The sequence below is a fragment of the Peromyscus maniculatus genome, chromosome 5 (genome assembly GCF_049852395.1).
Source record: "Peromyscus maniculatus bairdii isolate BWxNUB_F1_BW_parent chromosome 5, HU_Pman_BW_mat_3.1, whole genome shotgun sequence".
Classification (NCBI taxonomy): domain Eukaryota; kingdom Metazoa; phylum Chordata; class Mammalia; order Rodentia; family Cricetidae; genus Peromyscus; species Peromyscus maniculatus.
The window spans coordinates 60,748,089-60,762,536 of record NC_134856.1 but is presented as its reverse complement, the minus strand read 5'-3'; the positions used below and the strand labels follow the sequence as shown (position 1 = coordinate 60,762,536).

General features: G+C 49.9%; 1 protein-coding gene across 2 annotated transcripts in view; it reads right to left on the bottom strand.

The window, feature by feature from the left end:
• Kcnk1 (potassium two pore domain channel subfamily K member 1) overlaps positions 1–14,448 on the bottom strand; it is a 36,544-nt gene that overhangs the window by 21,092 nt on the left and 1,004 nt on the right. For both annotated transcript variants that reach the window (XM_076572341.1, XM_016001053.3), the window contains exon 2: positions 13,937–14,351. In XM_076572341.1, the coding sequence (XP_076428456.1) occupies positions 13,937–14,351 (415 nt within the window). The remainder of the gene's footprint in view (positions 1–13,936; positions 14,352–14,448) is intronic.

Sequence of the window (14,448 nt, the reverse complement as noted above, 5' to 3'; positions counted from 1 at the left end):
GGAAGTGGGGCTGGACTTGCATTTGTGACATCGGGTGTCCTGAGAAACAGTGAAACTAACAAGTCACTAGAGAAAAGCCAGTCAGTCACCCTATCTCTGAGTCTAGGAAAATACCTAGAATTGTGTTTAGAATACTCTGCTTCAGGGTGGCTCAGTTGGTAAAGGGCTTGCCACACAAGCATGAGGACCTGAGTTCGATCCCCAGAACCCACATAAAACAGCAGCAATGTAGGAGTGGCGGCATACATCTCCTCAGTGTAGGGGAGGGGTGGAGACAGCAGGACCCCGGGGCTTATCTAGCTGAAATGTTGAACTCCGTGTCACTGAGAGACCCTGTCTCAAAAAACTAAGTGTGGAGTATTGAAGAAGACAGCCAACATCAACCTCTGATCTCCACTAGCACATGTACATATATATGCATGCCTATACACACACATACACACACACAAGCACACACACACATCAATATCCTGATGATACACAACACCCTACCCCCCAAGAACAAGTATGTACTTAACCCAGACACATATAAAGAGTGCCATGTCTTTACAGACGGGAACAGCAGGGCTCACCTAAGAGGTGAATTGTCACTGGATTTTGTTATGATCTCACTATAGTGTCGAGGTTTTACTAGGACAATTATGAGCATAGCAATTGGATGACTACCCATTGGACCCACACCAACTGTGTGCAAGTATCATCTGTGACTCATCCTGGAACATATACTAGTTTATACCCTTGAGAGCTTCCCCATCACCCCAGAGTTGGATGCATGAGAATCTGGGGTAGTGGATCTAACTTCCCACCAAGTCCTGCACAGAACACCCAGAGTACAGGTTTTGAATAGCCATGGCAGGGTGAGAGAATTCAGAACAAGGTGGTACGTTATTCTGTATTCCCTGCACCATACAGTCCCAAAGGAGGTGAACTCCTGTCTTCAGCAAACACGAAGGCTGCATTCAGCCCTTGTGCTATCAATAGTGACCTCAGAGGGGTGGCCCAGGACAAGCTCCCTCACCTATGGTTTCCTGGGGCCTGCACAACTAACCATGCTGGCAGGAAGGAAGATATTCTAAAAATACATTGTGTCCTTCCCTTTGCCTATCAGACAGTTAAAACAATGGACCCCGAGAGACGGGAATTTTCCCAGGAATCTCAGGCTGACAAGAGGAAAAGGTTGAAGCCAGGTGGGGCGTTTGTCTCCCAGGAAGAAATCTTGCACAGTTGTGACCGCCTGTCAGACCACCTGGAGGTGCACACTGGGACCCAGACAGTGATGGATTAGCAATGGGGGAGACAACACTTGACCAGATCTGCTCCATGGTGCATCCTCTGGCCCTCTATTGAAGTCTAAACTACATGTCAGGACCCTAAAGATGGACTTGGGGAGTCACTGGTCACTAAATCTCCCTTTTTGCATGCTTTTCACTACTCCTTGTCTTTTTAATTGGCCTGCTGAGGTCAGGTGGCCAAGTCTGGCTCATTGGGGAGCTGCCAGGGCCAAGTCTGTGACCCTAAGAAATCCAGTGACGTCATGATGTTCTGTTTGCATTCACCCAGGACTCTCTCATGGAAGCTCTGCCCACAGTTTGGCTCCTCCATCCTGCCTCTCTGCCCTCACATCCGGGGCCTCTGAGCACGGCCTCTTCAGAGCAAGGCCCCTTGTTTAGTACTGCAGAAGCCAGGTTGGCCTGATTTAGCCTTTTCTATCCTTGGCTAGCATGTAGGCCAGGCCACATGTCAGCTAACGGTGACGACTCCTGCTGCCCGTGACTCAAGGACCAGCCCTTCTTTACTCTCGGGCACCTGGGTGCTGCTGGCTGCAGTTGCTGCAGGTCGTTTTGAAATCTGAACTTGGGCAAGGCTGGCACTTTCACTTCCTGTGGACAGCCTCATGCCTGCCTCTGGACATGCGCACTGAGCGGATGTCCTTGACAAATCTGCCTTCCTTTTCAGCACCACCAGCCCAAGCTCACCCGCATCAGTGGGTCTAACACCATTCCCTCCTCAAGACAGTACTCAGACCACTGCCATCCACATCAAATCCTACAGAGTCCCACCCACGGTGCCAGGAGCCTCATATATCCTGCTTCTGCATCCTTTTCCCACTGTGGAGAGTGCCATGGGGGCTCTCTGAGCTTACATGATTGCCCCTAAACTGTGAACACAATAGAAAACACTCAACTCAGGAAATAGGCCTGTGTGATCTAGATGGCGCAGTGACCTCTGGAGAGACCACTGATTAAAGATGACCCAGCACCCACCCTTACCCCAGTCCCCAGCTGGTTGCCTTCAGACCTCCTGTCCCTGCATTTGGCCTCTCTAGGGTCCTTCATTATGTCTGAGAACAAAGATTACCTTAAAATATGGCATGAAGGGCTGGGGATGTGGCTCAGTCATCAGAGTGCTTGCCTGGCGTGTGAGGAGCCCTGAGTTCCATCCTCAGCACCCCACAAACTGAGTGTGTGGCTTGTGCCTGTGACCCCGGCACTCAGGAGGCAGAGGAAGGAGGAGCAAGAATCCAAGGTCACTCTTGGCTACAGGTTCAAGGCCAGCCTAGGACATCTGAAACCCTGTTTCAAAAAATACTAAATTAAACTAAATAAGTAATAATAATAAACTAAAATCGGTTCGTGACTTTCGCTCTTTGTGACATAAGGCTGGACTTTTCTAGCAGTATCGACCAGACTGACTCACGATGATGTGACTTCACGGTGCCCTTCCCATGGTGAAGGATGACTCTGGTCTTTGTCAGTGACACTCAGAAGGGACAGGTCAGATGACAGAAGAGACTGCAGTCACAGACTGCACCATCCTGGAAGGCAGCTAAGAGCCTGTGCACAGCAGAGGACAAGTCCAAACAGTGCACAGACTTGTTCTGAGTGACGGGGAGAGGAGGCATCCTCAGGTCATCCTGCCTCAGCTCCCCTCTGCCTCCAGAAGGACAAGGGCAGGCTCATGTCACCTTCCATGTGCGCTATGGCTAGACATTTGCTTTTTTGGCCTACTCTTTCCAGTTTTTCAGTCTCTTTTTGTCTTCGTGGTTTTGGCTGCTAAGATTCAACTGCTTTGCCATGGCAGGAGGTGAGCTGGAGCAGTGTGGCTGACAGATGGCTGGTCCACACAGCACGCCCTTCCCTTCTACAGGGGACCCTGCCATCCCATGCCCACCAGGAGGCCCATCTGGTGGAGCTAGCTGCTTCACTGGTCCCTTCCAGTCTGGGTGGAGGGTGGATGGCGAAGGGGCCCTTCACTCAGCTCGGGGCCTCCAGGAGCCAACTCAGCAGTGACATGTAGGCAGGCAGCTTGGGAACAGCCTCTCCTGTGTCTTTAATTAACTTAATCCACCTAGCCATGTTCTTTAAATAATTGAGTGCCTTGGTAACCGGTATTCAAACACTTGAAGAATTTTGGTTACAAGAATGCTGGAACCTTTTAATTTTGGTTTAAGACATTTCACTTCCCTGTTGTTATTCCCAAGCTGAGGCTGCACCAGGAAGAGTGGGGAGGGAACAAGAAAGCAAGCCTAAGGGGTGGAAGCAGCAGTTTTCAGAAGACAGTCCTTCCAAACCTCGAAGGGGCAAATGCAATGGCCTCTGGAAGGGGGAGTGAGTGGGGCTCAGGGGTAGAGTGCTTGCCTAGTGTATGTGATGTGAGGTCCTGGGTTCAGCCCCGGGTAGTGCAAGAGGAGAAGAGGGCAGGGGAAATGGAAAGGAGGGGTGGAGGGGAAGAGAGAGACTCGGCAGAGAGAAGGTGCGGGAGGAGGAGAAAGGAGAGATGGGGAGAGAGAAAGAGGAAAACAAAAGACAGGAGGTACAGGAGAGAGGGAGGGAGGGAGGGAGAGAGGGGGGAGAGAGAGGAAGGGAGGAGAAAGAGAGAGGGAGAGAGAGCAGAGACACAGAAATGAGATAGATGGAGAGAAAGAGGCAGAAAGAAATGATTAGGAGAAAGGAGAGAGAGACAAGAGAGAAGATAAGGGAAATAAAAAAAGAGAGAGGAGAGACAGAATGGAGAAAGGGGAGTGGGAGAGAGAGAGAGAGAGAGAGAGAGAGAGAGAGAGAGAGAGAGAGAGAGAGAGAGAGAGAGAGAGAGAATGTACAAGTAAGCAAGCCCTGGTTGACTTCACTGTCACTGGGGCATTTTTCTGAAAGGTGGTGATTTTTTTCCTGTCCACTGAAAATCATAAGACAGTGATCACGTTTGTTTGAAAACGATACCCTCTAAAATGGTTGACTCTGTTGGGAAAAAAAAACCTTAATGTTTATATTTTGGCTCCTAAAAGCAAGCCACCTAGATAGGCCCCATGGTACCTTTCATGTTATCCAAAAATTGTGCTGAATGTATTTATTTGTTAGCATTCTTTCAGCTGTGTGCACGTCACATTTTATAACATACATTTTATGAGCTATCAAACATTAAGTACCCCCTGTTGAAACTATAAAACACAACGTTCTATTTCTTCAGCTTCTTGCATAGCTTTATACACTATTAAATTAGAAACAGAGGCAAAGTTTAGATACTCTTCATTAGCACAGCAATTGAAGTATTTAAAACTACTTAGAAGCTGTCCGTCATGGCGACAACTTACCCTGGAGAGTCAGTCACACGCTCCATCTGAACCCTCTCTCTTCCTCCTCCTCCTTGTCTATTTCCCCTCAATGGTGAAAGTCAAATCCATTTCTCAAAAGCCATGCCAGGTAACTAGAAACCACGGCAGGCAGTCTCCCACACTTCAAAGGGTAACCCTCACTGTACCCCCATCATAGCTGAATCTACTTTATGCAACCCATCCTACAAGGACCCCAAGTTCAATAGTCTATGGCTGGATGCCAGGTCTTATCCCAGTCAGTGTTACCATCATTCTCCTCTGTCCTTTTAGACTTGCTAGGGAAAATCCACCAGGGCTCCCCACCACACTCAGAGCAAGCAAGGATGGTGCTGCAATCTGTCTCTCTCCTGATTCTGGAGCCTCACTTGGCCCTGCTTATAATGGTGTTTTGGCCATGCTACCAAGTGCAGGTAGACAGCTAAACATCTGGGAAGGGTATGAAGCAGGGTTAGGCTGAAAGGACAAAAACCTTGGCAGAACCCACTGGTAAGAGGACCTGAGTCCTGTGTGCCATGCCCAGAACCCACCAGTAAGAGGACTTGAGTCCTGTGTGCCATGCTCAGAACTCACTGGTAAGAGGACCTGAGTTCTGTGTGCCATGCTCAGAACTCACCTCAAAGAGGACCTGAGCCCTGTGTGCCATGCTCAGAACCCACCAGTAAGAGGACTTGAATCCTGTGTGCCATGCTCAGAAATGTATAACCTCTTTCAGCTGCACTACAAACCTAACCAGAGTCACAAGAAACTTCAAGAGACTCCAACAGAACAAGAAGAATGTACAGAGGCCATGAAATCATCAATACAAAAGACACATCACAATTGGAGCCACCAACCTTGTCTCCACAGAATAACCCCACATTTTTCTTCTTTCTGAGACAGTGTCTTATGTAGCCCAGGCTGGCCCCAGACTCACCAAATTCCTCTTGCCTCTGCCTCCTGAGTGCTGGAATTACAGGCGTATGCCAGCACACTGTCTGTGCAGTGCTGAGGACTGAACCCAGGACTTTGTGCATGCTAGGCAAGCACTCTACCAACTGATCCGCATCTCAGGTGTGACCCATTGGCTGCATTCAGAGACAGTCTGAGAGGCCTTGTGTGAGTTTGTCTTTCTCTCCAGCTGACATGTGGCTGAATCTGCAGAGCTGTGTCGGTCACTCTTCTCATTGCTACGGCAGAGTACGTGGCTAAAGCAGCTGAAGAAAGGGTCCATTTGGGCTCCATGTGTGGGTGCAGACCATCATGGCGGGAAGGCATGGCAACAGGAGTGTGAGGCAGCTGGTCATAGTGCATCGCTGGTCAGGAAGCAGAGGGATGCAAGCTGGGGCCCAGCTCACCTTCTCCTTTTTATTCAGTCTAGGATTCCAGCCCACGGGATGGTGCCACCCATGTTTAGGGTGTGTCTTCCCATCTCAATTAACCATGTCTAGAAACTCCATTACAGACACACCCAGAGACTTGTCTCCTAGGTGACTCCAGATGTGGTGCTGACAATCCTAACCATCAAAGGAGCATTCTGAGGGCTTGCAGCCCTGTAGACTAGGTAACTAGGAAGCACAAACTGCCCAGGGTCCAGCAGATGAAAGCAAAGCAAACTGCAAAGCATGGCTAGTGTCCAGCCAGAGCCAGTTGACCTCGTCAACGTAGCGAGAGTCAGTTTTGCAAGTTAAAGCACAGCAGCGTGGTAACACTAGAAAATAGCGGGAAATCTTGCCAGCCCAATTCCCCACCCTGAGAGAATCCCACAGCCCTCTCAGGAGCATATACATACACCCTGAAGCTCCCCTCTCCCCTGGCCCTTCTGTAGACCTCCAGTCAGGGTCACATTCCAGCAACAGCCTACTGACAAAGTGGCCACCAACTGCAAGGACACGGTCTTAGAATCAACGGGGAAGGTCAGAGCCTAGCTGAGTCCAGGACAGAGGAGAGGTGCAGGAGAGCAGAGGACTCCTATACTGTGTGCTCACTGAGGGAGGCCACCTTCACCTCCTGCTGGACACAGACCGTGTAAACCCTGCTTCCACGCTGCAAGGGTCTGACTAATTGTTGTGACAATTGACTCTGATTGTCAACTTGATAGGATCTAAAACGCCCTGGGAGACAAACCTCTGAGCATGCTTGTGAGAGAGTTAGACTGGTTAACTGAGATGGAAAAAAACCCCAAATGTCCAAACAGCATCCCGTGGGCTGGGGCAGTGGAGGGCACCACAGTGAGAAAGCAGTTAAGCACCAGCAGCCGTCTCTCTCGGTACTTCCTCACTACAGACACCGTGTGACCAGCTGTCTCATGTTCCTGCCCGTCAGACCTTTCCAGAAGACTGTGTGCCTTCGGACACCAAGTCAAAAAAAGAAACCTGTCTTTCCTGAACTCACCTCGGTCGGATACTTTGCTGCAGCAATGGGAAAAGCCACTGATGCAGTGGCCATTTACGGGTGCCACTTGAAAATAAAATCCAGCAGACTGCCACTCTACCCATGCCAAGGGGAACATCTGAGGTCAACTGTGTGTCTGTCGTGAAGCCAGCCTTGTGGTAGGAGGTGCCTCTTGAAATACTTTCTTTTGGAATAGGTCGAAAGAACTGACTGAGGGTAACTCTACCAGCTCTGGCCTGGAGAGCGTCAACTGTGTCCTGCAGATTACAGACCCTCTCCCCAACACCGCAGTCCAAGTTGCAGACACTCTCCCTTTCCACAGAGTGTCCTGAGGGCCTCATTGTTCTCACCGGGTTAACAGCGCAGCACGGGGGAAGATTCTATTCCTAACATAACTCGAAGTTCTGTTATTAAAAGCAAAGGCGCAGTTTCTTGAAATCCACGGCCATTTGGTTGTAACAGTATGTTCCAAGTTCTATAAATAGGCACGAGAACAGCAAGTTTTGAGATTAAGGGTAAAAAAACTCTGAGATATTGAGATACTGAAGATCTTATGTAGTACAAATGGGGTGGGTTTACATAATTAAGCATAAACATTTCTTCTCCTCTACCAATGCTGGCTAGAAGCTCTCACAGAATTTCTTATATACTCATGTGTGTGAGGGGGTGTGTGTGTGCACCTCTGTGCAAGTGCATGCCCATGGGGCACAGAGGCGGGAGGAGGATGTCGGGTGTCCTGCTCTATCCTGAGACAGGTCTCTTACTGGACCCGAGGCTGGGCTGACAAACAGCGAGTACCAGAGACCTTCCTGGCTCTGCCTCCTGCAGAGCTGAGGGTGACGGTGTGGGCTGCTGATTTGAGTGCTGGAGGCCTGAATTCAGGTCCTCAAGCTTGCACAGCCAGACCCCCACCCCCAATCGCACACTGTTCTTAAGCAGGAGCGTGATGACGTGTGTTTTTTGGTGCAAGGGCATCCGTATCTATATTTGGCTCTGCAAGAGTGATGTCCCGTTTGAGTACAGTGCACAGGGCTTATAAGAGCGAAGATTTAGGGGAAAAATGTTTCTGTTTTCTTTTCTCTGCTTTCCTTCCACGGTGCCAGGATTACAGGTGTGATTCCCACACCCTGGAAACTGGTGTTTCTTCCTGTGTCTGACCCCTCCCACCTCTCTCTCTCTCTCTCTCTCTCTCTCTCTCTCTCTCTCTCTCTCTCTCTCTCAAAATAAAATAAAATAAAAAGACAAAAGACCCTGCTTCTTTGCTAGGGCTTCAATTGCACAAGAACACAGACTGATGCTCTAAAACAGAAATTTACTTTCTACTCCATCACAGCCCCAAAGGCTGGATAGTCCACCATCAAGGTGCTAGCGGGTTGAGCTTTGTCTGAGGCTTCTCTGGCTGGCAGGTGCCACTTTCTGACTGGATCCTCGTTTTCCACTTATCACTCTTTCCAGCCCTCTCTCTCTCTCCACCCAGGCCCTGCTGGAGGTTCCCAGGTTAGGACTTGCGCACAGGAGCTTGTGGAGACACAGTGAGGCCTGCAACAACCTTGAGCAGCCATCGGCTAAGAGAGACTGAGCTCCTCATCAGCCGGTTGGTTTTCAGTCCCTACCTCTGTACTGTGAGACGGTGCTAGGAGAGTGATGTGTGTCCACAGCCCGGCGCACTCTTTAGAATTTCGCTTCAGTTTTGTGGGTTGTGATCTGTCTGTCTTTCCACTGCCCATCTCCTGCCATCTCCTGCAGCTGCACCTCCCCACTTTGGTCCCCGTGGGCTCACAAAACCACACAATCCAATGGATGAAAACGGAGACCCGGGCTGGCAAGATGACTCGGCTGTTCTTGCAGAGGACCCAAGTTCACTCCCCAGCACCCATGTCAAGCAGAGGGGTCACACAACCACCTAGAACTCCTGCTCCAGACAATCACACAGCCTCTTCTGGCCTCGGATGACACCTGCATTCATGTGTGCACAGTTATACATAAACATACACATCATTTAAAATAAATCTAAAAAAGAGAAACAAAAACCAACAGGTTCTCCAGAAGAGCCAAAGCTTATACTCTGCCTCAAGGGATTACAGCCCCACGATGGCTGATAGAGACTTCCTTGTTGATTTTTTTTTTTTTTTTTTTGCTTTCTTTCTTGTTCTAGATCAAATATATACTGTCCTTTGATTTTGGTCTGATTTTTTTGAGACAAGATCTGATGTAGCTGAGGCTAGCCCTGCACTCCTGATCCTCTACTTCTGAAGTGCTACAATGGTTTGCGCTCATTTTGCTTCAGTGTGAAGCACGGTTTTGTTGCCCTTCAGAAAGAATGGGGCTGTGTCACAGACTCTGTGACATCTTACAATAACTACTGGTTTCCAAGCAGGCTTGCTGGGGGTCAGTGTCTTAGAGGTGACAGCTAGTTTAACAGCCCCAGGAGATATGCAGAGCCCGGTTCCAGCTGTCTCATGGCAAGGGAGCAAAAGCAAAGGGGCACTCTCAGGGCTCCTTCCAGAACACTCCTAGCAGGAGTCTGGAACTTGCACTGTAAAGACTTAGAGAACAGCTGGTTTAGGGTGTGTGGTCCTATGGTTTCCACAACAACCATTCAGCTCTTCCAGACCACAGCCATAAAGAACACAGAAGTGACAGGTGTGGCTGAGGTCAATAGACGTCTTACACACTATGGAACGGAGATTGGCGTCAACTTTTATTGTGTTGGGAAAACTTAACTTCTGCTATTTTCCCTAATTGTTTGAAAGGATGAAGACCCTGCTTCAGGACTCCTGACACTGTGGGTGTAGCTATGATTCAGGTGCTAATGGTCCATGTCTGTCGCAGACTTCTCATAAACACTGCCTGAGGGTAATGATACATTTCCCCTACTAACAACAGTTTTAAAACAAGGATCAGGCACCACCCCTCTATTACCTGATCCCACCCCTTTAAAAAATAACCACCAGTGCTCAGGTGGTTGCTCCCCTGACTAATGCAACGCCCAGGTCACCACACCCCAAATAATTCTTTCTTCTTGGACACTTCTTTTGTTTTGATTTGTGTGTGTGTGTGTGTGTGTGTGTGTGTGTGTGAGAGAGAGAGAGAGAGAGAGAGAGAGAGAGAGAGAGAGAGAGAGAGAGAGAGAGAGAGAGAGAGAAAGTCTTCCTCTGGAGTCCAAGCTGGCTATGAACTCTCAGCAATCCTTCTGCCTCAGCTTCTCTAATACTGGGAATATAAATGTGAACCACCGCACCTGGCTTTCCTGGCTTTAGATGAGTTTTAAAGCTTTTCTTCACAAGCAGGCAAAGGCACTCATCTGCAGATAGCAGAACAGACTCTCATGTGGACCACACATTGCTGAAGAAACAAAAGGTAGAGACATCGTAGACGCTGTCTGAATCCTAATACTGCATTTACCAGACATCCGTCCTCATGCTGTGGCCACGTCTGCAGGGGTGCAAGAGAAAGCAAGCCCATGGTCCACCAGCAGCATACATTGCTCTTAGGAATGAATGGCAGCTAAGCCTGGTGTGCAGGACTTCCACCCCAGCTGCCCCAGAGGTCAAGACAAGTTGATTTCAAGTTCAATGCCTGTCTGCCTGGGCTACAGAGAGAGCCTGAGCAGCCTAGAGAGATTCCATCTCAAAAAAAAAAATGTGAGAAGGTCCAGGGATGCAGCTTAGTGCTTCCCTAACAAATGTGATGCCCACCTGGGGTTTCAGAACCAGCAGTACAGCAGAACAAAACAATGACAAACAGGAGAGAGTGAGGGAAGGTGGGAGAGAGGGAGCTAAGAATGGATGACATGACTGACAGTGACAGACACACTAGCAGAGTTACCCCTTACTCCCGAGAACCCAAATGTTATTTCTTGTATAGAAGGTGCATGGGGCTGCGGTATAGAAGGTGCATGGGGCTGTGGAATAGAAGGTGCCTGGGGCTGCAGTTTAGAATGCATGGGTGCTGTGGCCTCTTTCCCTTATGTGTCTCCCTTTCCTCGGAAAGGCCTGGCACAGGTTCACCCTTTTCTCTGTTCTCACAGGGCTTCAGATGTTGTTCTGAAGTCTCAGTTGAAACAAGGTTGATCACATCTGGGGCTGGTCCATCACATTTGTAGAAAGAGCAGAGTGGGGAGGCTATTGCTCTGTTCTCTTCAGTCTTCTCCCAAGTAGGCCTGCTCTGAAGGGACCCTCGTTCCAGGAGAGCCCACCCTATACACAGAAGGTGGAAATATCCATATGCATTGCTGCCATGGCGCTTAAGTGGACAGAAAGTAAGTGTGCATGCCTCTCCGTGTCTGGTGTCTCAGCCAAGAGCCTTGCAGTGAGGGAAAGCAACCATCTTGCTTCCTCTACCAGGCGTTCAATCTTTTAAGGATAACGTGGTGCCCTGTGATTACTGAAGCCTTCCATCCAAGCACTAACCAGGCCCCACCCTCATTAGCTTCCGAGACGAGGCGCATTCAGAGTATGGCCGTAGACCAGTGAGGAATTAGGCTATCCTGAAACTTATTCTAAATGGACCAGGAAGACGTCACCCATTTCCTTCCATCGATGAAAGTTGGTGCTGGGAGGGCGAGCAGACTCCGATAAAAGCACTTGTTAGCCTATGCTGCAAAAATGGCAGCCAGCAAGGGCATCTTTATGGGTTTTACTATTGTTCCGATTCACTTGGAAGTGAGAAACAAGGTCTCACCCACTACCTAATCTAAACTAGCCTCAAAATCTCAGTAATCCACCTGCCTCAGTTTCCCTAGTGCTAAGACTAGAAATATACACCAACAAGCCCAGCAGAAAGACAGCTTTGTGAAGCCTATCATTACCATGCCAGACAAGAGTTTACTGTTAAAGGCACGTGACTGATTCCTGCCTGAGACAGGGGTAACTCTGGTGCATCAGAGCTCCTGCTTCTCTTGCAGAAAACAGTTTCTTAGCAATGAAACCTATCAGCTTTAATCTTAGCGCTGTCTGTATTTCTGCCACAAAGCCATTTTGGAAACCATAAGGGCTATCAAATGTGTCTTCTGATGGCTTCAGCTCAAAACCGAGAGAGGAGGGACTTTGCCTCACAGTAGTGTGTTCATAAGGAGATCTCACTGATCAGCTGGTTTTACAAACCAAGAGTCTCCCCTTTTGTCTGGCTTATCCCTAAATGCCCCTTGCTCTCATTTCTTAAATGAACCCTTGTTCCACCTCCAGAGTTCAGACTTTCTTTCTTAGGAATGACAATGCAATCCGAATACCAATAATCAAGCACACACACACACACACACACACACACACACACACACACACAACTAGTCCAGGTGTTATAATGCTTCCTAAGCATAGGGGCCGTGTTGCACATTAAATAGACAATTACTTCCCAGAAGAAAGAGTCTGACCTAGTTTTTGACATATAATTCAGGGTACATAAGATACCCCGATTATACAAGAACTTCTACACTACCTGCAAACCCCACCCAGGAAAAGCACACTTTCTTTTCCTTATGACACTTCTTATCCTTGCCCTGTTCCCAGGCCCCGTAAAAGCAGTCTTCATTTTCAAACTGCTCACCCAACATTGTGCACCAGTTGTGAACTTTCTGTAAATATGCATGTCTATGGAGAATGAGGGATTTATACTCTGGCACAAACAGAATTCAAAAAGACCTGACTGACTCACCTGAGGAACTGAGTGATGTTGAGATAAAACTTGGACTGTGGGCAGCAGGGGAGGAGCAGACTTTCCTTTGGAAAGTGAGCCAACAGGTTTGTCTTGTTTGGGCATCCGTTTAACACAGTTTTAAAATACCACAATGCAGTCAAGCACTCTCCCTGGGTTTGTAGCGAGTGCAGTAACTCATCCTAGATTTCTGAACAATAAATTTACCTGATCTGGCTGGAAAGTGTGTGTTTACTCATTATTGGGTCATTAATAAAATAATTTACTGGCCACAGCCCACAGGAGGTTGCGAAGGGCCAGCCGGAGAGGCAGTGGAGGGTGAAGAAGGGCTGGAGTAGCCCAGGTGATGTTGACTCACTTGGAAAGGTGGGGCAGGGGCATAACACGCTGTTCCTGGCAAGAACTCTCAAGGCCCAGATTCCAGAGTGTCCCTGGGCACTGTGTGACCTTGTGCCTGCCAAAAGGGACCATTTCAAAGATTGGATCTCATGCCTAAGAAGGGACAGTACCGAGGCCCTTCAACAGTCCCTCTAGCAGTCCATGCACCTATTCATGTCCTCGGTAGCCGGCACGCATGGCTAGCCTCCACTGACAAAACCTGGCCTTTCTTCCTCTAGTCTAACTGGTGCTCCCCGGGGCATGTACGTTCAGCTGGATTTCTAAGCCTCCTGCAGAAAGTGGAGCCTCAAAGTAAGTGAGGAGCCGAACACACCTGAAGTTGAAATGATTGCTGAGTCAGGAAGCCCCACAGTGTGGGGTCCAGGTCACGTCAAAGCCCCTTCCCCACTCCCAACATCCTCCTACTCTGAAACCCCATAGGCCTGTCTGCTCAGAGGTCACCTGCAAAAAGCACAGTGATGTCACCACTGTCCCCAAAACAGATCCAAAGAAGCTGAAATAGGTCTACAGTAGGGAAGTGGGTGTCCCCATCACAAAGGTGACCCATCCAAGTGTCATTGCTAGATTCCTCAGCCTGGGGTCTCTAGGATGGAGCCAGCAAGGGGACGAACACTCCTTGAACACTCTCAGTCACCCTAGCCCTGCCGCTCAGTTTCCAGGACAGGATGTCAGGGACCCACCCGCCCCATCAACTCAGGGTCCTCCGCAAGTAGGGGAGCAGCGAATGAGGCCCCTGCAGCAGCTAGGTCCAGGGTGTTAGAGACTACTCCCGAAGAGTTACAGCTGCAACACCCACGTAGTGCTCCGAGGTCACCTCGCTGGCTGCCACTGCGGGCCACCGCAGGATGCGCCCAGGGGAGGCCTGGGGTCGCCGGGGACAGCGCAAGGTGGCAGCAGTGGCCCTACCTGTGGTGGAGAGCACCGTGCTGGCGAAGAAGAGCGCCGAGGTGAAGTCCCAGTTCCAATTGCCAGAGGCGTTGCTGAGCACCGACACTCCATAATTGCTGGCCTCCAGCACGCGGCCCAGGAACTGCTCCAGCTGCGGCTCCGACAGACACTCGTGCTCCTCCAGGAAGCGCCGCTTCAGCTTGCGCAGCTCCTGGCGCAGCAGGTCCTCGTAAGGCAGCTCCACGGACGAGAAGACCACGGCGCCGAACACCAGGTAGAGCAAGTAGCCCAGCACCAGGAAGCCGAAGCACCAGGCCGAGCGGTGCCGCTCCACCAGGCGCACGCACGAGCTGCCGGCCAGGGACTGCAGCATCTTCTCGGCGCCCGCGGCCCCGCGCCTCCCGCCGCCGCCGCCGCTCCCTTTCCTGGTTCCCTGCAAATAGAAGAGGCCAGATGATGTGGCGGTGACGTGGTTGCCGGCTCAGGTAGCGGAGCCGGCAGAGCGCGCGCACCCACTTGGCGGGAGCTGT